Below are 27590 nucleotides of genomic sequence, written 5' to 3'. Positions count from 1 at the left end.
CAGCTTCTGCTGAAACAAACAGATACAGAGTAGTTTTTCAGGGTGTGTGTTACCTTGTTTCAGCGGCTCAGTGCTGGTTCTTGGACACAGAAACAGTTACTCTGGTTATACTTGATCCTGTCTCAAATCCCTTTCAACACATCCATTGTAATAACAGACCTAAATATTATTGTTAAGGATTATTTTATCCAATTCCCCTCGGTATTGGATAGTTGATACGATGAAGAAAGACAGGGGCATGGCATGCAACATAGCTGCGGTTATGTGTTAACCATCATGATCACAGTATTCCAGTAACAACTTGACTGAGAAGATTTATAACATGCCGGCATAACATTTTGTGATATGACTGAACATGTACATGCTTATGTAAGGATTAGACTGTCCTTTGTACAACAGTTCAGTCATTGTCGCTATAAATGCCTGATTGTGATGACTGTAGCTCACTATCACACACACAAATGCTTTAAAAAAAAAAAAGTAACATAATATTCAAACTATTTATATATTTAATTAAAAATTACTCTGGGTTATTAAACCCTAATGTTATTAAAACACAGTGTGAAGATAGCCACTGTTTAGAAAATGGAGATGGTATTTCAAATGGATGAGTCATCCCTGAAAAACTATGAGCTTCAATCAATAAAATAAATTGATGTGGGGCGCTCAAAGAAGAAACTATTAGGTTTGAGAAAATCCTCCCGTGGTCTTAAATGGTTGGTTCTCAGAACGCTATGGCTTTATCCATACATCAGTGAAGTGGTTTTGAATAGGAAATTCCCACCAGGACCGATTTTCTAATTACAGACAACAATTGCTTTCTGTTTTTTTCTTGACTATTGAATTGCGTGTCCAGTAACCTCAGAACCCGGCCCAAAATACTGTCATGGCAGAAGAACAAATATATTGAGAGAAACCTAAACAACAGTCTTTTTTTATTAGTTTATTTTAAGGCCCTGTCACACATATCCGTATGACAGAAACGTATGCCGGCGCATACGAAATATCGGCAATAGGTTGATATAAATTAAGGGTAAATTGTGATTTTTTGAAGGACGCAGACGACACGTCGAACACGCCAGACATACGGCCCTGTCCCTGTGCCATCTGGTTCACGTCATGCTGATTCTGTAGAACGGCTAGAATGCTGAACGCTAGCTGTACTGTAGAAACACGTTTAATAAGTTACTCCGTCGTCAGGCATCATCTTAACATAGGGTAGGAATAAGTTATTCCACTCGTTATCAATACATTGGCTGTAGGATTCAGCGTCAGCCGACGTAGCCTATATCTAATGTACCTCTAACGTAGTCACGTACTGTATTTACGTAGGTAAGTATTCACGTACTACGTATTCCATATTCACGTATGTCTAACAGTCACGTAATGTCTGCATATCTTATGACGCACACGTCGGGTATGTTCGGTAATTTTGAACTATGCTCAAAACATCAGCGTTCAACAACGCACCCCAGCGTAACACAGCTGAGCTCTTAACAAATACTACTTATACCTTACCTTATATCAACGTACACCAGCGTGTTGCCGATATTTTGTATACGCCATATTTTTGTATACGTTATGCATTTGTTGGGTATTCGTCTGATACATTTTGTATAAGTAAGTGAAGCGCTATCAATAGGTTAGACGTGTGTATCTGTATATGTTCACTTTTCCGATCCGATGAAAAGTTGGACGTATTTGGACTCTGACAAATGTTCATATATACGCCAGCATACGTTTCTGTCCTACGGATATGTGTGACAGGGCCTTTAGAAAGAAGTTTTAGAAGGAAGTTGACAAAAATAAATCTCAACTCAAGGTCCACTTACTCGCTTGTTCTGTAACTTTCAACCATACCACACAGTCTTCATCAGCAGATGGAGCTTGCTCTTAGCTTGAATGAATGAGGCATCATCGTTGTGTTTGAACATACATTTCCATGACAACTTAATTTAATCTGCTAATGAAGACCATGAGGTACAGTCAAAAGCTCCAGAACAAGCGAGTACTTTGAGTTTTTAATTGTTTTGGCAACTGCTGTTTCTAAAGTCCAGAAGGAACTATAGTTGAATGAAGCTCAACAAACAAGGTTCCTGTCAGTGCGTAACATCGTGGCTAATTTAAAGGAAACACTGAAGGGATTTGTTACATTAATGTTGTAATACTGATACCGTATACAGGAAACGTCTTGCTTTCAACACTACTAGAAAGAGGAACCCCTGTGTATGTAAGCTTTTTCTTTCCCATATTAGAGAAGACGGCTGAAGTGATATTTCACTTTGGTAGAGTGTTGTCTCTTTCACTTTATGTTTAAGGGTTCAGCAGAAGCCGTTTGGATTTTTCTGTTATTTCATTTTGTATTTCTATGCTCACAATGCATAGACTTGAAAATGTATAATGGCCTCAATATGCTTTAAATAAACTAGATCATACCGTGTGTTTCCAGACCTTAGACTTAAGTGATTATACTGTAAGTGCTCCAAACGGCCACACTAAGGTGCAAAGCCTGCCGTCATAGTCTCGTACTGGCTATTATCTGTCTGTCCTCCAGAGATTGCATTGCATGGTATTTCTGGTTTTTCTGGAAGCGGTCGTGTGATGAATGAAGAAGAGAAAAGGTCATGCTGTCCCACATGCATACATCCAGCCAATCACTGCATGACGTGGCTGTGCTTGTCTAGGTTTCAGAGTGTATCAAAAACCGTCAGACACATTTTAAAACATCCCTAAAATATACGTATTTTGTGTTTGGGCATGTGCTGCAAGAAGAAGAAGTTTCAACATTACAGTTGAGCTTGGCATCATACTTTTCATTTGGTATGTGGTAAATGTAGTCTGAGATGACGTCCATGCCAGCTGAGGCTTGTTTAGACAGAGACAGCAAGCAAAGCTCCTAAAAAATCATCATCTGTGAGCAGAGAAAACATCTTCAAATTCCATTATGTCTTGAATTGCATCAAACAAGGTAAACCAATACAGGCCTGGATGATTATGTCTTTATTATAGGTGCCTGTGTATTGTGTACACGATTGGGAAATACATGCCTGATACCATATCTGTGGGTGTGTTACCTAATGCCTGTCAAATGTATTTCAGCACTCTACATTTAGTTATTTCTGGGAAAGTAAAAGAGATGCATTTTCTTTACCTAAATATGACAAAATTAGAAGAAAAAGCAATAGGTGAACTGAGAAGTTGTCATATTTTACTTTGAAATTATTTTATTTATAATTTTTAGTCTTGGCTATGTCTCAATCAAACCACATAATTCAGTTAACAGAATGCGTATTACAGGACAAATAACAGCATTTCTGAGAATAAATAGTTTAATAGGAGGCTTTAATGTCTTTTTTCATTGTGTAAATATTTCATCATGCCAAATGTAAAGATGTGATCAAAATTAAATTCATACTGTAGACAGAGATAAAACTGATAAACGCAGACATCACAGTGGAGCAAGTTCTTCAGATTTGACCTGTTTTACCATGTAAAACATTGAGTTGTGTGTGTGTGTGTGTGTGTGTGTGTGTGTGTGTGTGTGTGTGTGTGTGTGTGTGTGTGTGTGTGTGTGTTCTCACTGTTGACATCAGCAGCATCTCCATCTCAAGCTTAAGTCTTCACGCTCAGCGTCGGCTCCGGCTCATTAAACAATGTTTACCATTGTGGATGTTAAAACCTATTTTGCTTCGCTGGTTTTCTTAATTTAAAAACAAACACAAAGCAGTGACTGGCGTCCTGGAAGGCAGACATCTTGACATGCACAGCTGAAAACATGTGCTGGCTAATTAAATAATTTGGTGATTAACATTTCCATGACTTACAGGCTTGATACCTATCACACAATGTAATCATTAGAGAGGAAATCACGCACACTATGACACTGTCGCTATCATGGGTTTCATCTGGGACTATGACCTTTAACAGTATTGCTAGCTGCATGTTTGAAATATGACAACACACACAACGTCAAATGTGACCTTTTTCTTTTCTTTTTAATCAAATCAGAATGAACAGTGTTACAGATTTGAGTTACTACTTTATATTCAGATTTATGTTACCACTAAAATGTTGCTTTCGATTAGGGATGAAAGAGTTCAAAAACAAAACAACCAAAACCAAAACTCCCTTGGCTCCATGAGGCTTTGTAAATCCGGTAACAATGATGTTGATTCCACCATCTTCCAGTTAACTCCGTGTTATGATGATGCACATGTTTTACTGATACTGATTCTCTTTCTGAAAATGGCAACATTCGTCGTTCAAGTTCTATTGCATGCTGGTGCTTTATGATAGAAAAACAAGTCAGATGTTGACATGTGACACCTCATTAATTTAGTAGTGAGTGGATAGGAGCCCAATTTTCTCTGGGATTCAATTGGAGGAGGAAATGATGCTTACCAGACCAGGCATATCCATCTTAAAACACACACACACACACACACACACACACACACACACACACACACACACACACACACACACACACACACACACACACACACACACACTCACAGAAAAAACAGCAAAAACAGAACCATACAATTCATTAAAAACATAATCATCTGGAGTTTGCAATTTCTAATCGGTCTTCCAGGATAGTGTGCAGACAGATCCAAGGCAGAACAAAGTGTTTTCAATATACGATTTAATACGTTGTCGGGTTTCACTTGGATGATGCCATGTCATCATGTGTGATAAAGGTGTTTTATAATTTGTGTTATAATTACCTGTCCTGTTTCAACCCTTCGATCCATCTATTTATCCATCCATATTTTTATACATCTCTCCAGCATCCATCCATCTAAACTGCTCGTTTGAGTCACCACACCTCGTTACTCTCACATACACATCCAACCGAACACCAGCAGCTTTTATAGTAAATCGATGTTTCGCTGCACCGATTGTAAATGTATGTATCATAATAAGAAAAGTGTCAATTGACCAAGTGTAATGATCTCAGTGTCTTGGTTGGTATCACAAACTGGTCTGCTGGTTTAGGTAAAGCATGCAAGTCTGTTTGCGTTTGTTTTGACTGTCCATTTCTGCTGTTTATTTAAAGGTGGCAGCCTGGTTTGTTTTATCGGCGGTGCAACTGTAAACACCCTCGTTGACATCCATGCCTTCAGGTGCCTTGTGTAGTTAAAGGTTAATTAGTGCTTTGTTTGTCAGGGAGGGAATGCGGTCTGGAGAGATGGAGTGAAACTAAGAAGAAGATTAAAAACATGTCATTATTTAACATTATCACAGTGATCGGTGCCAGCAAACTACCACCCACTACCAGCTGTGTAACTGAGCACCAACTCTTTTATTTACAGAGTGTGAAACACAGTGAAACTCCATCTCCATTACTCCAACCATAATTGAACATTGATACTCCGCTGTTATCATTATGCAAAACAGCAACAGCGAGCAAGTAAATAGAATTACTGAAACTGAGCAATAAAATGTAATTACAACGCACCACTTTTTATTCATGCCAATTTTCTTGATTGTGGTGATTTCGTTGCTGCTACATCTTATTTCAGGTGTCATGAAAATAAATCATGAAGGAGAGCAACAATGGAGTCTCAGGACCTCCATTATCTCATCCTGTGTCTGAGGAAATGGTGATGTGGTCATTACGTGCCATTTCATATCCATCAAACAACATAGCAGCCATCTGCAGTTGGCACTAGCTGTCGATTTGTGCTTGTATTTCTTTAATTATTCAAACCTCCAGATGATTCAGTTTGCTATCTTAAAGGGTAACGTCAGTATTTTTTAACCTGGACCTTATTTTCCCATGTTGTCGTGTCTAACTGATTAATGGGGAAACCATTTTTTTAGTTGGTCCAGTATTGAGCAAGAGGGCTGAAGCAGGCTGCAATGTAACCACTAAGCTTTCTGTTCCCGGCTAGCACTATGGATGTTTACAGAGAATGGCTGGCACTCACGTTTCCACCATTATCTTTCAGCAACACGTCACTTGGCGAGATTTCTGAACGAGACTTCTCCTTGAGCGAGACTTGGATAGACACAATAACAAATAGACTGGATTAAGCGAAAGTTAAAGAAAAACTTTTTTTCTCTCTTTCAATGATGTTGACAGACACTTAAAATAACAATCTGAGTCTGTCAGTGGCAAAGACAAGCACTTTTACTAGACATACATTGATGCGATTGCCTGATAGAATTACATTGCAGGCTTCAGCCCTCTCTCTCAATACTGGACCAATTTCAAAAATGGTTTCCCTATCAGTCAGTTAAACACAAAAACATCATAAAATAGGGTCAATGTTGAAAAATACCAACGTTACCCTTTAAAAGGCTCTGCACTCTCGCACTTGTTCTATCTCATTTAATGCAGGGGGGCCGCCAAATTATGGTTTGATGTTTTCAAAGTAAAAAAAAAAAGAAAAAGAAAGTATGGTCTGAAAATACACATTACAGTAACATGAATCCAACATATTATTAGCAAAGATAAATCAGCCTATTCATAAAATAAAAGTCTAACTGTTAGCCATGAAGCTAGGTAACCTAAACTAAATCACTGTTTTGGCAAACGGAAAACTAGCTATGGTTACGTAATATTATTTTAATAGCTTCTCCACATTATTGTAAGTGCACTGAATTATTCAACTCAATTGTACACATATGTAGTAGGGGGGTCCCTGCTCTGTCTCTCTTTCAGCTAAGGGTTTCTTGGCCTGAAAAAAGTTGAGGACCCTGTTCTATCTGGACCTCTGCTCAGGTTGAAGTTGGGATATATAAGCTGGAAATCACCAGTGCCATCAGGAAAATAAGGCTCAGAGAAGATCTATTCAGGAACAATAAGTGAAAACACCTGTGTAGGTGGGCCAGGCTGTGGACTGCATCACTGCCTCCAGGTAAGGTTTACCACAGTGAACAAATTGTGAATCAAATATTGTCGACATCAAGAAAAAACCCTACAAAGCAACTGTAGGCTGCACTTGTAGCGTTTCCCTGGGTCAATGAGATCAATTTAAATAAGCTTTAGTAACATCTATCAGTGGTGTTTGGACAAATGAATGAGGTCACACTCCCTTGGGACCAAACAATTTAATTTAGTAAATGACACAAGCACTGGGCACTTCCTTTCCCATGCAGTGATGGAAAATAACAAAGTAAATTAGTTTACTGGAGTATTTCTATTTAATGCAGAGGAAAACTCATGATGACATATGAGGATCTGTAAAATATGATGCATTATTATAGGTAAGAGCAAACAATATGTAAAGTAGTTCAAATTACATTATTGATGCTTACAAGTTCATATACTTGTAATAAAAATACAATAACATTTATAATGGGTTTGTCATGGTGAGTACCTTAACACGTGTACTATGTACGTATATTTAGTTGATAATAGTACTTCTACTTAGGGACACATTTTGAATGCAAGAATTGTACTTGTAAATGAATAATTTCATATTTTTGTATCAGTACAAACTGTTTTTTTCTGAACAGCTTTACTCTGGTTCCTGCACTTCTGTCAAACTCTCTCCAAGTTGTTCAGATATTTGACAGCATATTCAGGAGTATTCTTAACCCTGAGGGTCAAATCGAAGCATGTAACCCCTTCCAGAGCACACACTGTTTGAGGATTTACCTCTCTCTCTACTCAGGTATTTCAACAAAGGGTGCACAAATACAACAGAAAGTAAAGGATAGCAAAAACAAGCAGGGAAAACTTTATTTTATGACCTTTATATTCAGCTAAAGCAATGGTTCTCCCTTTCTCGGTTGAGTTGCAACAAAGGCTGCATGAAATGTAAACTAGCCGAGATTAAGTCTAATCAAAACACCTTGTTTTTTTTTTTATTTAAACCAAGAAGAGACACAGCCAAACCAAATACTTGCACATAAGACTGATTGGATTACATATTTTTCTGAGTTCACATGTGGAACAAGCCAATACTGACCAAAGTGACGTTTGGTGAATACTTACCTACTGGTGTCTGTGTTTTGTGTATACTTTGTATTTGTGTCTATACTGCAATAAAAGCCCCTTATTGTACACTCTTAAAATGATATGTTTAGGTTGTGTCTAAACTTGAGAAAAACATCTGATTGTAGGGTTATTATTAGCTAGTGTCCTCATAATTTATCTGTTTTAATATTTTTTGGACACAAACTACAATATTTTGAAACAAGGAAGAAAACAAATCCACACATAGTTTATTCTGATTGATAGTTCAGCATAAGCAAGTGCATTCTTGCACATTTCCCCTTTTATTTGGCTCAAATGTCCCTTTAAATAGTATCTGTCAGCGTCTTTCGGTGCGCAAATACAGTGGGTGGGACTATGCATCGATCCGAAACAGACTGGGAGGTACAGAGAGAGACAGGCGGAGAAAGTAAGCAGAGGACAAAAGCTCTATTTCTGTGTGCCGTGAGTTCAGTGTGCATCTGCTGACAAGTTACCGGCAGCGGCAGTTTTTAAACTCTGTATTCGTTTAATATTTTTCTCTGAATCCGCGGAAGAAAAAGAAAAAGAAGAAGAAGGAGAAGAAAAAGAAGAAGAAAGTAGTAAGTCCTACTTTTAAATAGCTCCAATCGCTCAAGTATTGCTTCTCTCCGGCAGAGCCAATTAAACGGTGAGTGATTATTACTATTACTTAAGAACATTGTTAAGAATGATATATTGTATAGGAAAAACATTTCTATAGCCTACTGAGAAGAAAAACCTTAACATGATGCCACAGTTTTATGTTAGCTATATGTTCTAAGCAGCTTTTTTCTTGTGTTATTTGTTCCACAGAAAGATTTCCAAACTGTCTGAAAGAGAGGCTGACAGAGAACCACGTTTTAGGTCAACGCAGCATGATGGGTCTTGCCATACACCGCTGCCTTCTGTGTTGCCAAACGATGGTATCAAGAGGTCAGGATCTCCTTTTATTGTGTGGGAATTCCTTATTGTTTGCACACTGAGCAGGCATATTTCATTACAGTGAGTTAAACATGAACAAAATCATGGTTTCAAACGAATCATGTCACAATACCACCTGCAATTACACTCTCATCGTGAATGGGCATGGGAAGCCAGTAACGAGCATCATCATGTTTTTGGCTGCGGTGGTGGGGAACCTCCTGGCTCTCTTCATCCTTGGGGTGCACCAGAAGGAGCATCGCTCTAGGTCTTCTGTCTTCTGCGTCCTGGTGACCGGCCTGGCCCTCACCGACCTGCTGGGCACCTGCCTCCTCAGCCCACCTGTGTTCATCTGCTACGCCCGCAACATGTCCCTAATAAGTCTGGGCGGTGCAAGCCTGTGCAACCTCTTTGGCTTTGCCATGAGTTTCTTCGGCCTGGCGCCCACACTCATCCTGTGCGCCATGGCCGTGGAACGCTGCCTGGCCATCAGCCACCCTTACTTTTACTCTGTATACATCCGCCACAGCTTTGCCAAATACACTCTTTTCTTTATTTACCTCTTTTCGTTGGCCTTCTGCCTCCTTCCATTCACCGGGTACGGCAAATTCAGACAGTACTGTCCCGGGACGTGGTGCTTCATCGACATGGATGCCACAGGGGATGATAATGCCAAGCTGGTGCTGGCCTTCTCTCTGTCCTACTCCTCCCTCATGGCATTGCTGATCTTTGCAGTGTTTGTGTGCAACGGCTCAGTGATCGTCAGCCTGTGCCAGATGCACCGGAGCCAGATGATGCGGCGCACCTCGATCGGGTCGGCGGGGAGGAGGAAGAGGCTGAGCCTGGCCTGGTTCGTACAAGGGGAAGAGGAGGTGGACTATCTGGTGCTGCTGGCACTCATCACCGTCATCTTTGTGGTCTGCTCCCTGCCACTCACCGTGAGTTCCCTTTTGAAATTCCCTCACTATGTGTGTTTGTGTGTCACACAGAATGATAGCCCTATTTGTTCATCAACCCCCCCTCGTTCTCTGCTTGACTTTTACGACACATTTTGTGGTTCATACTTGGTTTTTTTGGTAGATTTGACCTCTGAATCATGATATGTATGTGATACAGCATGTTAGGAAAGTTACATTTTATAGTGGAAAAGGAGGAAAGAGCTGACACCCTGATGTGCCATTTATTCAGTTGTTGAAACCAAACTTCCTCAGTAAAATCAAAAGAAGTCAAAGAAGGTTTGTAGTGAAAGGGGAACAGAAAAAAATTGTTTCAGGCATGTTTTCCTTTTAACATGAGTCCCTGACTGGATGTATTTCTGCACACTGACAGTAGAGGGTAGTTTCCAGAATGGAGAGTAGCTTCATTTTAGAGTGAAAGCGTTTTCTCCTCCTAAAATGAATTACTTCCCCTCATTCTGTACATAGAAATCTCAGTTGGCATGGTGACTGTTTATGTTTTTGTTTTTGTTGCTGTGGTATGTGATATGTGGTATGTGTTTGCTTATCCTGTTGTGGTCTCCCTACCGCTTGGGCTTTTGCTATGCTGGTTAACTCCACTAATAAAAGGTGTGCTGTGTGTGCTGTGTGTGTGTGTGTGTGTGTGTGTGTGTGTGTGTGTGTGTGTGTGTGTGTGTGTGTGTGTGTGTGTGTGTGAGATGTATCTGTCCCTGTTTGAGATGATTGTGCCAAACCTGCTAACCCTGGAGGACAGGTCCAGCCTTGCCTTTCCCAGAGGGCAAAGCTCTTTTGGGAGGAGTCATTGTTTCCCGCTGTACCCATAAACATTAGCCCGGAGGTCCTGATGTCAGTCAATGTTAAGAAATAAGATTACTAACTAACAACTGGAGGATGTGATTAATATAAGTTATATTATAAATGCATCCCTGCTTTCATATATTTGTTAGCTGTGTTAAAAGCGCTGGTCTGATGAGCAGGTAGTTTACAGGAATCAGTAAAAAGTGTCTGTTCAAGTTCTCGCTCTTTACCAACTACTCATTGTCTGTATCCGGATGATTTGTGGTAACACATGGTTTGACTAACCTACAGTGCATGTGGTGGCTTTTGCCCAGATATGGGGAATGAACAGCGATGATGATACACACTTGTGAACACTTTATGAGTCGGACTTCAAGAAACTTGCAAATGTGTTCTAATTGTACAGCAATGTAGGTTGTTTTAATTTCAAAGTAAAATTGGAAAACTTGCAGGTTCACCAAAAGCCGTGTTACCTCAATGGTTATTTTGGATCGTCCACTTTTCACTTCTAAAATTAACTCTTTTTCTCTAAATTGATTCGGATCACTTTTCAACCCTAATTTTAGATTTGGTCATCAAAAGATTTTCTACCAAACAATCTAGAGTTACAAAAGTGATCAGTAGTATGTTAGTCTGAATATTTAAAAACTCTCTTATTAAGTTATTCGTGATTCATTTGTCATCTCAGCAAACGTGTGTGTCTGTTAAGGTTAAGATTACTTTTATTGTCTCCCATGGGAGAAAATTGTCTTTGAGAAAGGGAATTTGCTGCATCAAAACCAGACACAACAATAAAAACACTTTACATAAGAACACATATGCAGACATAAGCCTGAGATAAAATAAAAAAAGAATAACTAACAAACAAAATAAAACAAGCAGCCAATGAATCACGTTCCATTCACCAAGTTAAGAGCTGCAGAAATTCAAGGGATACATTACGTGTGCTTGTTTGCTCATGTGCATGTGCATCCTTGTGGTTGTAACCGAAACAACTGAGACGGTGGTGATGAAGTATGCTAGTGCACCTCAGCAGACTTAACACGTTTCCAGACAGTTGCAGCTTCATGATTAATACCAGTTAGTTTGCCTGAAGCACAACAGATGTTGTGAAGCGCATATTTAGTTGATGCTGCCCTCAGTACTGACACAGTTCAGAAGTTTGTTCCTTTGCATGCTCAAGTCAACAAGCTGCATTCAGTCATTATTCTTCCACATGTTACATGTGTTTCCATGAAGTCTTAATTTGCTCAAAGGACCTTCACATAACTCAACACACCTTGGAGAATGATGCTTTCAAGCTCTGCCTGCAGTGTGCCCTGATCACAGCTGATAGATGTGGGTTAGATTGAAAACAGATGCTGGAAAACTAATGCTTCCTTTTCTCATTGTAAGTTTGGCAGAGGGGATGAAAACTTGTACAATAAGAAAACATTCATTGTTTTCTGTGTTGTTCGCCACACGGGTATGAATCACTCTACAGACTTTGTATTTGCCGATCAAGTTGTGAGATCTTGTGTTTGCCGAGTGGCTTTTGGACAAAAGCAGATGAGGCAGTATTTGCTTTGTGCGTTTCTGCGGCGTGACCCAGCAAAGTTATTCATTATTCAGGACGCAAAAGTTCACATGTTGTGGATGTGATCAGGGAAGTGATAAAAGATGATCGGATGGGTGACAAAGAGCATTCTTTATTTTGGAGGTGGTCGGCTAAGTTATTTTTTATGAGTTATCCATTGACTGAATTCCTGTCCTGCTCACTGTTACCCCACTGATTTAAACCCACAGTACAGGAACTGTGCGATTAAAGTAGACAGCTGAAGAAGATAAGGCGCCATTAGGTGATCATGTTATCACTGCAGCTGTTCTGTGAAAGCACGTTAGATTTGTTTGATTTAGCGTGAAACATGAGGAACGTCTTGGTCTGTTCTCTGAAGGACATTACTATAATGTTGTGCTGCTGATCATTGTCCTCATCATTAATCTAATTGTGTTGGACAAAACAATCAGGGTTCTGAGATGTGGTGGTGGAAATCTTTCTCAATTATCTAAGACATTTATAAACTGAAACAATGATCAATTAATCAATTAATAAAAAAAAGCCATTAACCTTAGTTGCTGCCCTAAAGTCAAATTACAGCCCTGTCGATGAATGTGAATCATGTGAGTATTTTTAGGGTCAGTATTTCACGTGTCTTGACAGAAGGTTTCCTCTGAAAGGGAATTTTCTTCCAATAGTCCATTCTTCCCTCCTCTGTCTTCAGTTTAAATGATAAAGCTTTCTCCTACAGCGGACGGGTACAGACTGATAGCTTGCTTGCAACAATCCTCAATACCCCCCTACTCCCTGCTGTTCCCATGGGAACCACTGAAGCTTACCGAGGTCGATATGTTGCTTTACCTACCTACCTGGATCAATAACATGCTGCGCTCATATCAGCAGCTATTTGCCAGATTGTAAATGGATTTAAACTCTAAATGTCACCCATTATCATATTATTTAATAGTTCAGACTGAAACATATATACAGTATATACGTATATATGTGTATATATATATATATATGTATGTATATATATATATGTATGTATATATATATATATATATATATATATATACACACAGTATACATATATACAGTGTATATATACTGCCTAAATAACCCCAGGGCAGGTTTTTGTTTTTAGTGACTAGCAACATTAATCCAGGGCTGCACTGTACTGACGCTTTGGCTTAATGATAAAAGGTTTCCATTACTGAGTCTTAGCCAGCGGACTCATATTGACTTGTGCGAGAGTTTAGAAGACAGGGAGTGCAACAAAGATCCATAAACTCAATTGTACTTCATTGTGTTGTTCAAAGTATTGTAAATATCAAAATAGCAGCTGTTTTAATGAAGCTGCTGTTGAAAATATCAGCATGATTTTAACGAAGTGTTCAGAAAATGGATCCTGTGATCGTCAAAGTGAAATTAATCTAAGTTAAGGTGGACTAGAGGTTGGGAAGCTGGAAACAGAAGAAATGGTGTGAAGAAGTGCGTGAATGACTTTGAAGTCTAACAATTGCATTGCATGTTGTTCCTCTTTCTCTCCTCTGTGATAAAGATATAAAGATTGTCATGCAAAGAAAAAAAAGTCTTGAGAGTTACAAGAGCACAGTTCTGCTATTTGGAAAATGAAAAAAAGAAATACCAAACCACTTACAAGAGCTCTGAGCAAACTGGGCAAAAGGAAACATTGTCAGGGAGGAAATGAATAACAGCTCTGACACATTTACAGTCACAGGGAGGCATCATGCCTTCAGGAGTTAGTGCAGCGCCTCATAAGTCTGGGCTGTCTGACAGACCGGGCTGAAGGACATCTTAAAAAAACATTATGAAGCCAAATATTCTGAAAATGTAGTTGTTCATCTGTTCAGAGACTCTGAGACCAGTTAACACAACCATACAGTTTGAACAATAGTATTGATTCTAGATGATAGCCTGCCCTGAAACCACTAAACCATGAAGACAAAATGGATTTCCCCGCATGACCTTTAACAATAAGCATACAGCTAAATCAACCTTCGATTAGTTTCAAATCAGCTTCATTCCCTTGACAGGCCCGGTCAAAGCCAAGACTATTGCTATTGAAAATATGCAGGATGACAAGTATTGACTATCCACATCCAACTGGTTCTCCAAAGTCTCCAAATCCAGACTCTTCCCAGATGACTCAAAGTGGAATTTCCTGTAATGCCTCCCGGAGGTGGTATTGGATGAGTCTACTTGTGAAGTAATGGTTGAGGTCTCTGACTGCAGCGCAGTGGACCATGACCTTTGAGGTTTCAGATGAATCCACAACAGATGTAAAGAAATACAAGCTGTGACAGAGCCAAGCTAAGCACTAATATTGTGCTTGAGGTGCCCCAGGTGCTGCTGGGAGATAAATACAATTGTGAGCCTTATCCAGGTTTCTATGAGGAAAGATGATGCTCCGAAATCAGCGGCTGGCTTTGTGGACTGAACAATGAGGATTCCTTTTCTTAGAGGATGACCGCTGAATCCTCCATTCAACATATACACAACACGCGCACACTTCATATACGTGCACACAGGATACTCCTATTACTGTGGTCACGATGCCGCTAATCCTGCCCTTCATTACTAGTTTTCTCCTGGTGAGTTGTATGTTGTCTCTCGATTGCAGCCGCACAGGAGAAAGTGAACAACGAATGGTAGCAATGAAGATCCTCAAGGTAATGAGGTGTCGATATTGAACCCCTTTTGTGTGTCATTTAAGTGTGTGGTTGTTGAAGAACATGGCCTTAGGCTTCAGTCAGACAATAAGAGGTGAGCAGGTGCTGAACAGTTTGTAATGGCTCAGAATGACGAAAGAGAGTAATGACAGATGTAGAGAGCAGATCGGAGATAGAATTCAGAACAGCAGAGGTCCTTGTTTTATGATGTGTTTTTAGTTAAACAAATAAAACATTATAGCTGAGTTACTAACTCTGTTATACTGTAAGCTTGACAGAACCTAGCAGCATAATTGCCATGCATTCTGTAGCTCCAATAGATCAGACTCATGCCACATAATTTCTCTGCAGCTACAATATGAAAACATTACTTTGGTACTAAAACCGGTGGATACTCACGAAAATACCATCAAATGCTATTGTTTCCCCGTACTGCTGAACTTTCAATAACCCTTTAAATTACAGGCCAGCAGTGTTTGCAACAGATGATGTGAGGAAACGTTTCAGAAGTGTTCAGATGTTATACTTACAGTAACTCTTGCATTGACAAATATATATTTTGAGTGTCTGTCAGTAACCATTGTTCACCAGTCGTGACTGTATCAGTAATATTTTTTTCAACACTTGAACGCTGCCTGTATTTCATGGGATATTTCATGGGGGTCAGTGGAGTGTGACAAGATGCGAGTCGGCTGGGAAACAGTAACAGTTCATTAACACTGAAAGATCTTGCTGTAGAAACAACAGTGGGCATGTTCACTAAGCTGTGTGCATCTGTCCCATATAGTTTTATAGAAATGAAAAAGGAAAGATGAGATAAAAGTAGCTGTGGACGCGTGTCACTGATTACCCTTGTTTGTCGTGTTCATGGAGTGTTTTTTTAAAGCTTTTTATTCCTGATTATTATCCATGTGACAGATCATTAAGGTGTTATGGTAGCATGAAACACATTCTTCTTTTCTCTGTAGAATGCATTCTCCAATAGTATTAAGGCCCACAATCTATCATTACATTAATTACATTGACCAAACCATAAAATCTTATTGATCTTGGCAAATTTTATTAGTTGTTGGCGTAGCTTGCTTCTTCAGGAGATGAAGAGCCCCAAAATAAATCTTCTCCTCCAATCGATAGCTGCCTCCAGACTGATTTGTTTAGTCACTCATGCTCTAACTGCAAGTGTCAGCAGCTGTTGTTTTGGAGTAGGTGTCGGTGGAGAGACATGTTTGTAGTCTTTCTTTTAAATGCTGCTATTTCAATCATTAGCTCCTTTTTTATGACCTAAGATTAATTTTGTACCACGTTTCAGAACAATCCGTCTACAGTACGTACGGAGCTTTCAGCTGTGCGTAAAGTTCAGGATGTTTTCACTGTGATGTGACGCGGGCTACCACTCTGAGCATGTTCAATTAATACATTATTTGATTGACAGAAATGTTATTGTTTTGCTTTTTCCTCTTTTAAAATGAATCTTTTTGTTTCGTCATTTCAAATTGAATATCGTTTGGATTGCTTGTTGACAAAACAAAAGGTCATGATATTGATGTTGGATTATAGATTACATGACTAATTAATGCATTAAATATAAATATATGAGAAGATTAATGGAGGAGCTTGTTATTTCTTGCTCTATTCGTCTTCTTCACCACCTTTGTTTATGTTATTTTAAAATGTGGGCCTATATTTATATTCAGTGTGAATACCTTTAGAACCAGCAGCTTTCAGAGCTCCCCTTCTTCTCCACCTTGTATTTTCTGAGATTGCAGATCCAGTTTTCCCCACTAGCACTGGTTGAGAGAAACCACTGACCTGCACTGTTGCTTCCTACAGCAACAGTAGGAAGAGTTCAGAAGATTGCATGAGATTAATCCTTCACGTGCATTATTTAGTGCATACTAGTGCATTTAGTTTGTGGTTCTTGCCACGTGTTCACAGTTATTTGTCTAACCATCAGCGCCTTCGTTGTTCAAACAGCATTGTGCTCCACACCCAAGTGTAGAGTTTCTCAACCTTAGGTTAGGTTTCTCAGAGACTGATATATTGATATATGTTTGCTTCCAGTATATTTATTAAACTTTTTTTTTTAAATATATTTTTGAAAACAGTTTCAGGCCTAGACTTTAAAATCAGTTTCGAGCACCATGCTTCTTAAAACATAATATAAAAGTATACCATAGTAAAAATGTAACATGCCGACTTCGGGGATATATATGGCTTGGTAACGTCTAGTTGGAAGAATACAAAGTTCCATAAAGCTGAGGGGAGCTGCAGATTCAGTGGATATTTCTCTGTAGGTTCATCACGACGAGGGTTAGGAGTGACTACAGGTGGTCTGCTCATTTCTTTAGAGACTGAGTCACCTGTTGGTACCTGTTGAAACACAGACCTCTCGTGCACCTGTGTTACAAAGTGCTGTGTCTTTAATTTCAGTTGTTACATAATCAACCCTCTTAAACTACCGATGATCTAATCTGCCATCAGTGATGTTTGTTATTTTAAACATCGGCAAAAATGAAAAGCCTGCTATCCATGTGTTTTCCAGTGTTCTTTGCTAATACAAAAAAGGGAGGAGTGATAAAGAGTTTGATGAATCACATAGCTTTCAATAATTGATTACTCCCACATGTGAAAATACTACTTTGTTTTTTCAATTCTGGGAACAGGCATCATAAAATCTTATTTGTGGTTTTCCTAAAATGTTATTGAGCTGCGTATCAAACAAGTTCTGTCTTCAGAGAGCATCTGTGCTCTTTGACAACTTGGACTAAACAAAATCCAATAAGATAATTGCAACCAGGCATTCTGGGCAGATTCTACGGTTTGGGATTGTTGGGCCCAGTGAACCACAACTGTTTACAAGTGCACAGAACTTGAAAATGTGATGGGAATAAGATCCCCCCACTCTCCTCTGAGACTCCATCGCTGTCCTAAAAATACCTTGTGAAGTCACATCCGGAACAATAGCTCTCTTATAATGATGCCGACAAACGGTTAACCTCACAGATTAGTTATTTTAAGTACATTTATATATATATATTTCATGTGTGCGGCTCAGTTACGGTATCACCTTCTCAGGCTCAGTAGAAAGATGTTTATTGGAGATAAACAAACCCATTGGTAATGAAGACAAGTGTGCACTTTGGCCTTGGTGAGGTATTTTGTGATAGTAAAAATATATTTATTCAGAATCGCAACGTGTTTGCAGAATATAAAGAACACTTGTCCATCACTCAATGTTAAAACTGGATGAAGTGGGAACTAGTTGTTAAATAAGATAAAAAACTAAAGTTAAATGAGAATGAGTCGGCTACTCCCGTACTAAACATTTAAAGACATAGTTCAACATTTTGCTTAGTTGTGTTAGTTGAATAAAGTAGCATTTAAAAGCACACCATTATACAACGCTGAACGCATGAACGCTGGCATCACTGCATCACACAACAAAGTCATCATGTGGTTAAGGATGTAATCCTGCTTGTGTTTAACCAAAAAGAATGTTGTATTGTTGTTGTTGTTATGTCAATTCATATTAGTGTAATGAATGAATGGCTTTGACTGGTTTGTTGTCTTAGGAGAGTCATAAAGCTGCAGGCCGGTAGTGCGTGTCAAGACTTGTAACTCTTTTGTTTGAGCGATGCACTGCTGATGGTTTGTCTTGTTATAGTTTGTATTCAATTAGCTTTGCTTAAACGCCAAATACAATTATAAGGAATATCACAAAACTTAATGCAGTTATGAGCTGAAATCTGTAACTTTCTGCACTTTGATGCCCTTTATAGTGACAAGTAGTTGAAAATATGTTTTTACTACAAAAGAAACATCAATCATCCAATTTTCCCAAATCATTCTTGTGCGCAAGCAGTTATTTAGCTGAATCAAAATGCGCTCAACCGACCTCGTAATGTCTTTAATTAATGTCTATCATTCGCTAAAGTGAGGAAATTACACACTGAAGTAGCTCGAGGTAACCTTGCAATTTGCAAAACGTGTAATTTGAACAGATTTTATTGGCGTTGTTGTAAAGGTATACAGCGAGCCTCTTGCGAGAGCAGTGACGCTGCATGTCAGCACATAAGCAGCAACTAGAGCCACAGAAAAAGTGTCAGTCTTAACTTTTGCAGTACTCCACCATTGAGATGTTATGAAATGACCATGTTTCACTTCCATAAGTACCAGTTATGCTCAACGGTTGGCAAAGGAGATGATGAAGTGCGTCCATGGCCGGGAATGAGAAGAGCGAGATGAAAATGGATCTAATCGTGAAATAAAACACGTATAAGTCAAGAATAATCGCACAAATTGAAGTTTAGTTTACAAGACATTATACACAACATGACTTCTCTTGGCATTAAGATCTTTCAGAAGATTATCAGCCGCTGATCTCAAAGTACGTTCATGGCATCATCAACACCTCACCTCCAGAAAGCAGCAACGTGAAATACGTACAGTATGGCTTTCACAGCTTTATCGCTGTCGAACAGGAACTGCGGTGAACACCTGTTGAGAGTGTGTTGCAACAGCGACAATTCTTTGCAATACGACCAGTGTGCGGTTGTTCTTATCATATATTGTCATTTATCATCACCACACTTCATATTTCCCACAGCCAAAATGTTACATTTGCTTTTCACCGTTTCACAGTTGCTTTCAGTTCCTCTTTGGTTTTGTTACTTTGTATTTTACTTTTTTTCCAGCAGCACCGCAACTCCTACAGTGTCATCCTACACACACACACACACACACACATCAGCTCATAGTGACCATTTTAGGTTGCACTAAATTCTTCTAAATAGATTCTGTAGATAAAAGGGCTGTATCGTCTTCTTTTTATACACTTTTTCACAAACGAGGGAAGAACAACACGCACGATTTAGCAGACGGCAGTTGTGTGTGTGCATGTAAAACGTTTTGTTATCTTGCACTGAGATCACTTTTCTTCCAAAGATAGTTGACTGCATTGCATGACAGAGTGAAGGCTTCAATCTGGAATTATTTTCTCACTGAAGTCCATTTTGCACAATGCTGTTAATTACGCCAGGTAACTCACTGCAGCCCGGTCACTTCTTAAAGAGAAAACTCACTAATGGATGTCCGGACAGCACAAATTCCCCTAATGCAACTTGCCTAAAGACAAACACAAGCTTACTTTACTGCTTTGCGTTGCTGCAACTCATTAAATTTTGATGTTTTCTTGAAACGCAACACATTTACATTTATATGACTCCTTTGACACTTCATTAACTGAACAGATTAATGCTGATGAACTTCCACTTCCAGGTTCCGGACGGGAGATTTGTTTTCTGTGTTGTATGAATCACTAAACAAAGCCTGAAGAGAAATTTACATAATAGACAAATGGATTACATGCATCAGATGCACGTTAACGCTCTTACCAGCGCACACCCACCTTTTCCTCTCTGTATCTTTTTCTGTATCTCAGATGAAACAAACCACCTCTTCACTAACTTCTTAGTGGGCCGGTGAAATTCCCCTTCAGTGTAGAAAAACTCAGCTTTACATCTCATGAATGCACAGTATGACTCACCACCAGAGAAAGTAATCTGGGGCAGAGGTCAGCGTGGTCGACTAATCAACTCCAATGTTCTTGTGAATCCTGGATCAATCCACTTTTATTATTGGACAGCTCCATGTCACATCATCAAGCAGGAACAAAATGCCTGAAAGAAGTACCGGCGATGTGTGTAAAGACTTTTGAACTTGTGTTTAAATTTCTCTGAACTGTACCTTCGTGCTGAGGAAGGAAAGTGACCTAGATGTTGAATATAGGTTAGAGGTACAGTGTGAACTGCCAGTTTCACACACCTTTGGTAAACTTTGCTGTTGTGTCATACCTATTTTTTTCCCAAGAGTTAAGTGAAAGCATTGATATCAATCTCATGTTTTTAGATTAAGAACAGGATGTCAGGAAGTGTTAAGCCTCATAAAGACTTTAAGTACAGCTGTCAATGTATGCCTACCGGCAGCTTTCAAGCTTAATCCTAACATGCCGTAAATGTTAAGACAACATTTTGTCCTTTTTAGAACAAGTTACATGATGTAACTATTTGCCTTTACTCTATAATCACCTATCATTTCCATAATAAATACTTCACCAAAGACAAACATTTTAGTGAATTAATCAACCTGAAACATTTAGCTGGTAAAAAGCCAACAGGTTTTCCAAATGAACTTAACAGATGTCTGTGTTGTGTTTACAGCTCGTTGCCACTGGCTCCAGGTTGAGAAAAAATTACTTTTCACAAGCAAACATGAGATTGATATTAATCTTCTCATCATTACTCTCGGAAGAATAGCAATCGAGCATGTTTCCCAAAAACTAGAACTACTCCTTTAAAGACTAGTGTTGTACTGCAGCATTTCTGTCTCTCCATGCTGGCTCACTGCTGTAAACAGTCCCCTCTGAAAGGCTTGTAATCTCTGCGTTGCCTCCTCTCATCCCTGTGTAATGATCCTGCAGTGAAACAGGATCAGGAAGATGCAGTAGGGAAGAGTCCTCCAGGACCGTGAGATGGAAAATAATGGGTCGTAGAGTGCAGACATCCATTACGTGGTCTGTTTCCTGAAAGACAGCAATCATCAGCCCCATATAGCATCTTATGTGTCTCTGCCAGGATGTACCCATTTACACCAACTGGGTCCAAGTACTCAGTCATCAGGATATCGAAGTTTAAAATAAAAGGAAAAATCTTCATGACTAAAATAGCATTCCAGTTCTCTTTGACATATAAGTTCAGGTACAGATTGCAGATCAGTGCATGGTGGTGAATCTGTATATACAGTACATGTGTCTTTGCTTTTGCTTGATTCATGTCTATGAGCATGCTCACGGTATGTTCCTTCAAAGGTTTCTGTATCGCCATGATTTTCTGTTCTCCTAATTAATTCCACTGATCCTCAGCTGCTGTGTACCGCTCCCGGGCTGCTCACCGCTCCCGGGCTGCTCTTTTACCACAGACTGATTCATTAATATGCTCCTGTTTAAGGATAGTCTTGACATCTCATCAGTTTTGGCCCCACAGCCTGCAGTCCTTTGGAGAGGACAGCTTGTGATTTGTGGCCCTCTCTGCAGGACTCGAGGTCTGTGGAGAGGACCATAAGAGGCAGCGTGTCACGCAGGAACAGAGACAAGGCTGAGGGTGTAATGTGGAGCGAGACAACAAGGGACGAGGAAGGTGGCAGAGCAAATGAGAATCCTTGTCTGTTTGAAATGTTTCTGGCAACACCTCATGATGAATAAAGTGTAAGATAACTGCGCAGTGAGCGCAGTGTCATCGTGTGTGTTAGTGTGTTTCATGCCAGTAAGCCTAAGATTCGCTTTTTACTTCAAGTATTAATTCAAATAACAAATTGTTGCCTGCATATGGTCTGTTTCTTGGTCATAAGCTAAGAAAGTTTATGGTGTTGTGATTCTTCTCGTGAAAGAGATTAAGGTCAAAAAAGGACATATTTCACTAATATTTCTGAGGCTGTATTTATATCCACTGCCTCTTGTATTGTGCTGATATTCTTGCAAACAGATCTGATTAAGTAATCGCTAGTTTCACACAGTTACTAAGAACTTGTGATAGAGCAATTAATCGGTCGCCCGATGCCCATGCCCGTGCTCACAAGGCCGATATTTTATTTATAAAAGTATTTTATAACACCAGGGAGGGCCACTACACTAACATTGTGTATTTAAGTTTGTTTAAGTTCTTTCAGAGTTTAAGTTTAAATGCCTGTGGACATTTATATAGTTTATATAGCTTTTTTTAATTTGAAACAAGTGCACTGCAGACAGAGTGCAGATCTACTTCAGCAAAGAGAGACAGTGCAGACCATAACAGTGTTAAATAAATGTCTGATTTTTCATTGTTTCACAAAAAAACAAAAACAAACTCCAATATATCGGCATTTAAGTCAGCCATTGGCTGCCCTGCCCCTTAAATATTGGCCTCTGCATTGGGCATTAAAAACCAGATATCCTCTACTTCAAACTTAGGAAGAACTAAAAATGGATTTAATAATAGATCCTGAAGATATGTATTACACAACTTACTCAAAACACAATTCATTATACAGATTAATACAGTAACTGATGGAAAAAACTGATTGAACAGTTTGGGAAATGTTTTTTGTGTCTCTCGCAAACCTTCCCACAACCAGCAGGTTAAAAAAGGAAACGTGTTGACCTTTGAAAGGAAACTGTGGCCACTCCGTCTCTATCTGTGTACATGTCAGTTCTGACTGTATTAATAAGCCTGTGCTGTGAACAGTACTCCTCTCTACATGGGTCGTGCAATACAAGTCATTTCACAGAACCTCCTCTCAAACTCAAATACTTCCAAAAAAGTTAAGAAACATCTGGCCGTTGTTTCCTTCCACTTTGGACTTTTACCATTTCTGACACATCTAAGACAATGACACTGTTCCAGGGTGTTGGTTTAAAGTTATTATGCCATTGAGCTGAACATCTTCTTAGAAGAGTCCCAAGATAAATGCTGTGTGTGTACAGTCAGCCTCTTCCTCTCTCACTCTTTATCTTCCGCGTGGGTGTGTCTGTAGATTAATATGTGAGCGACCACATCCGTGTGAGTTCAGCCAGTTCATAAGCACAGAGAGAACATAGTCAGCCTTGGTCCTCTGCCTGGTCCCTCCGGTAGTCTCATTTGGCCTGGCTCTGGACTTTCTCCCTCTGGCCCCCATCTCTAGCTTATTAGTTTTCAGTCCAGGCCCTAGCAACAGGGAAACATTTACACCAATGTATTACAGCAATCAATCAGCACAAGCCAATAATTAGGCCACTGTTTGTTGGATATTTCATGGAGGAAATGGAGAATTGTTGATAGAGAAGAAGAGCGAGGTGACAAAGATGCTTCCAGGGCCAGCTGCTGCTTCTCTCTCTGCCCGGGATTAATAAGCAGCCAGCTGCTGCTGTCTGAGCTGCTTCTCTGCAGCCCGTCTTACCTTAAAGGTCAGTACAGGAGGAAGTTGAGGTTTTGTCGTGTCGCATTGTCTGCGTGTGTATTCAGGAAAGTTTGTACTTCTGAAAATTAAATGTGTGCTCACACCAAGTGTGTTTTATTGGTATATATTGAGAGGGAGGTCTAGTATAACAAGATGGACCACAGCTTCAACTGACACTGACAACACACAGTCTTGTGCTCTCATCTGGTTTTAACATCAAGGTGCCGACAATTCCATCGCGGTGTTACAAAGTCTTGAATCGGGTTCAATTTGGCTCCATCGTACAAAATGTTTAATGGTTTGGAATGACACACAAGCTAAGAGCAATACAGAAATGTGGACAAGCTATTTTCTTTTTACAGAAAGCAAGTGGGTAGTGATTAGAGAAGTTGAAAATATGACGGCACTTTTCTAGTTGAGTTGTTAGGCTGAGGGCAGATGGTGAGGAGATAGCAAGGATGTTGAGACAAAGCTGCTAAGTGACTACAGATAAAACTACATAGCAAGTAGTTCTGAGGGAGTGAGCGTGAAGCAGGCCTTTATTATTTATGCTTACCAAAGCTGCTCTTGATAAGTAAAGGTTAAAGTTCTGCAGTGCCAGAATGTGGCAGCAACATGATTGAACTGACAGCCCTGCTGGTGTTCATTCTGGTTATCTAATCTGGGAGAGAGAACCAGCAGCGCTCTGCATCCTTGTAGAAGACACAAATCTCTTGTATTTTATAGAATCTACATTTGTAACTTGTTAATAGTGAAGACTGTGTCTAACCTCGACCCTCTCTTTCTTCAGATTGCAGGCTTTATCAACGCCATTCACCCATTTTGTGGCGACACAGAGAACCTGACAGCCTTCCGCTTCTACGCCCTCAACCCCATCGTGGATCCCTGGGTCTTCATCATCTGCCGCAAGTCTGTGTTTCGCCACCTTTACTCTTTTCTGAGTTGTCGCTTCGGCAGAAGAGCTATGAAGACGACGACACACTGCGCTCTGTCTTTACCCCTTGACAATCACATACAGCGCAACCCCCCAGACGTGACAGTTCCACAGACAAACTCGTACTCCGGTTTACCTCTGTGACCCAAACAGGAGCCCTCGGCTGCGCTAGGAGGCTTTCGTGTCTGATAAAACATTTGTGAGAAATATGTGGTTAAAGTTTGTGAAATGAAACTTTAACATTTGCATACGGGATTCCTGCTCTCACCATTTTAAGGCACGGAACTCCGACAAAGAAGTATCTGTCACAATTGCACTAGGTCTTAAACTTTCATTGACTGATGGAAACTGTTTCAAAGTTGCAAGGAGAGATGCCCCATAAAACAAGCAGCACTGTATCTTACCAGACACATCAAACCATATCATTCCTATGAATAATATACTGTAAAGTCAGAATATATGCACTTGGGTTAAAGCTATATGCATGAATGTATACTGTCTTCTTTTTCTCTCTCAGCCTTTTTGTGCTTTGAGCTAAATGCCAACGTCAGCATGCTAACATTCTGCTGATATCATGTTCGGCATCTTAGTTTAGCATGTTTCCTTAGTAACATTTGCTAATGAGCCCTAAATAGAAAGAACAGCTGATGTTGACAGGAATGTCAGCAGTTTTGCAGGTATTTTGGGATAAACCAAAGTATTGAACAAATTACAATTTTGACCTGATGATGGCACTAAATGAAAAGTTAAAGAGTCATCAAAGTTATCACCACTCATCCTCTTAACACCATCATTTATTCAAGAATATTAATAGTACAAATCAAGTATGGGACCTTATTAGCATAAATAACTGTCCTCTCGAGAGCGATGCCGCTAAAAAAAACAAAACAGAACAGAAAGTGTTTGTCAGACTGATCCACTGGTACTATGGAACATGAATATGTGATATACACAATAGTGGATTCAACTCTCATCTCTTTGATGAAACAACCTGTTAAAAATGATCAAAGCACTCTAGCAATCGTAAATGCAATGCATGTAAAGTATAAACAAATAGTTTGTTTTCATTTAAACTGAAGTTAATCTGAAACTGCAAATATCTGTCAAGAAATGAGATCGGTTAATCTGAGACTCGACTAAGTTTTCGACTATTCCAAAGAGAGCTGAGTTAATAAGGTTAAATAGTCTTAATGAGACTATAATAGAAAAAGGGCACTTTAGTCTCTCTGATAATTCCTATTCCTGTGTAGCCGATAGTGAAATTGTGTTGCATACACATTCTCTTCCACCCTTCCTTCTCTCTCTCACTGATTTCTAAGCTACCTATGATGATTGTCCTTGAATGTCAAACTCTGCTGCTGCATATTGCACTGTGAGAATTAGTTTTATGTTGTCGTTGTGACTTGTGGTAGTGTACTGATGCCTTTTCACTGTGCTATAATGTTGTTTATCCTTATAATTGTGCTGTTTTTGGTTTATGCATTGGATTGCAGTGCTATAGGGATAACAGACATGAGTTCCTTTTTGTTTTTGTGTGGCTGTGTTGCACATTAAGTTTTTGTTTAGTCTTTAAATGCTTAGTCATGCATGACCTGAGCTAAGTCAGACACGTTACCACTCACACATTCACACATTTTGAGTTGTAAAGCCATACAAGTGAATGAAAGAATACCTTTTTGGAAAAAGAATATAGTATTCATTATATGGCTCACATTTTGTTCATGTGAAATAAAATATTCATATAAGGATAAACGGTCTCACAACTTATGTCTGTGTATGTTCCCAAAGAGAAATGTTTATGCTGATTTTGTGATGTTTAACAGTCTCTTGCTCTCAATCTCAGTCCATGTATAGTTCTTGACTGTGATGAGACCTGAGCATGTTTGCTGATGAAATAAACAAGATTGTGTTTAAGTTTGGACAATCGTTTGTTTTTGTCTCGGTACAACCCCTAACATCAATGTTGACTGCAGGGGAACATTTACATTACATGCAGTGCTCTGTTGAGTCTGTAGCCATTTGCCAGGTTCTAAATATGTTCTAGTTCTAGTTCCTCAAGTTCCAGACAGAAGTGAAAGTTGTCGCAATGAAATACATTCAGTAGTTAATTTAACTGTATGTTTGACTTTGTAAATGACATTTTCCCCATAAATGTGATTGTGACATTCAGATTCCTGTTACTGTGTTTTTATTTCAATTAAGAGGGACTTCATTCTGGGTGGACATCTTTATAGATATATGCACAAAAGGATGAGAGAGAATTGAGAATGGATGAAGCGTAAAGATGGTTTTATGGATTAGAGATACTTTATTAATCCCGAGGGAAATTTAGGCATCCAGTAGCTTAAAAGACATAACATACAACATCCCCCCCTCCCGCCATTACAAATGTAAAAAATGAATTTAAATTAAATGAAGTGATAAGACTGTTATACATACAAAGTGAAAGTACAGGTTGTTATGATTTGAATTTTATTGAATCTGAGTCCCCCGGCCATCACCAAGAGGAGTTGTACAGTCTTATGGCCAGGGGGACAAAAGAGTTCTTGAGCCCATCTGTGTAATGTATGTATGCATATATGTATATACTGTATGTAAACAGTCAAATTATTTTTATGTATTATTGGTTTTCTTATCTTTAGAAACTTTAAACGTTGACCTCTAAGTCTCATGTAAGTCAGAAGAGCAGCAGAGCTGTGGTTGGTACTGTAGCACCACTATGTGGTTAACGATTGTACGCTTCCAAAAGTGGATGTCAGCGTTTTTCTTCAGCCAAACACTCGTCACTGACATTTTAGCATCAAATACAATCAAGTTAAGTAAATCAAAG

At 39.3% G+C, this 27590-nt stretch overlaps 1 protein-coding gene across 2 annotated transcripts; it reads left to right on the top strand.

The window, feature by feature from the left end:
- Nucleotides 1–8356: 8356 nt before the first annotated feature.
- Nucleotides 8357–26900, top strand: ptgir (prostaglandin I2 receptor). Of its 2 annotated transcripts, none has more exons than XM_029446427.1 (3): nucleotides 8357–8532; nucleotides 8765–9810; nucleotides 24617–26900. In XM_029446427.1, exons 2-3 carry the CDS (start codon nucleotides 8965–8967, stop codon nucleotides 24902–24904), a joined length of 1134 nt encoding a protein of 377 aa, XP_029302287.1. In that variant the 5' UTR covers nucleotides 8357–8532; nucleotides 8765–8964; the 3' UTR covers nucleotides 24905–26900. The 2 variants fall into 2 exon arrangements, with proteins under 2 accessions (XP_029302287.1, XP_029302286.1); XM_029446426.1 differs by having other exon boundaries at nucleotides 8357–8600.
- Nucleotides 26901–27590: the final 690 nt, after the last annotated feature.

The sequence above is a fragment of the Cottoperca gobio genome, chromosome 13 (assembly GCF_900634415.1).
Source record: "Cottoperca gobio chromosome 13, fCotGob3.1, whole genome shotgun sequence".
NCBI classification, from domain to species: domain Eukaryota; kingdom Metazoa; phylum Chordata; class Actinopteri; order Perciformes; family Bovichtidae; genus Cottoperca; species Cottoperca gobio.
Note: the sequence above shows the minus strand (reverse complement) of the source record. Positions and strands in the feature narration are given on the sequence as shown.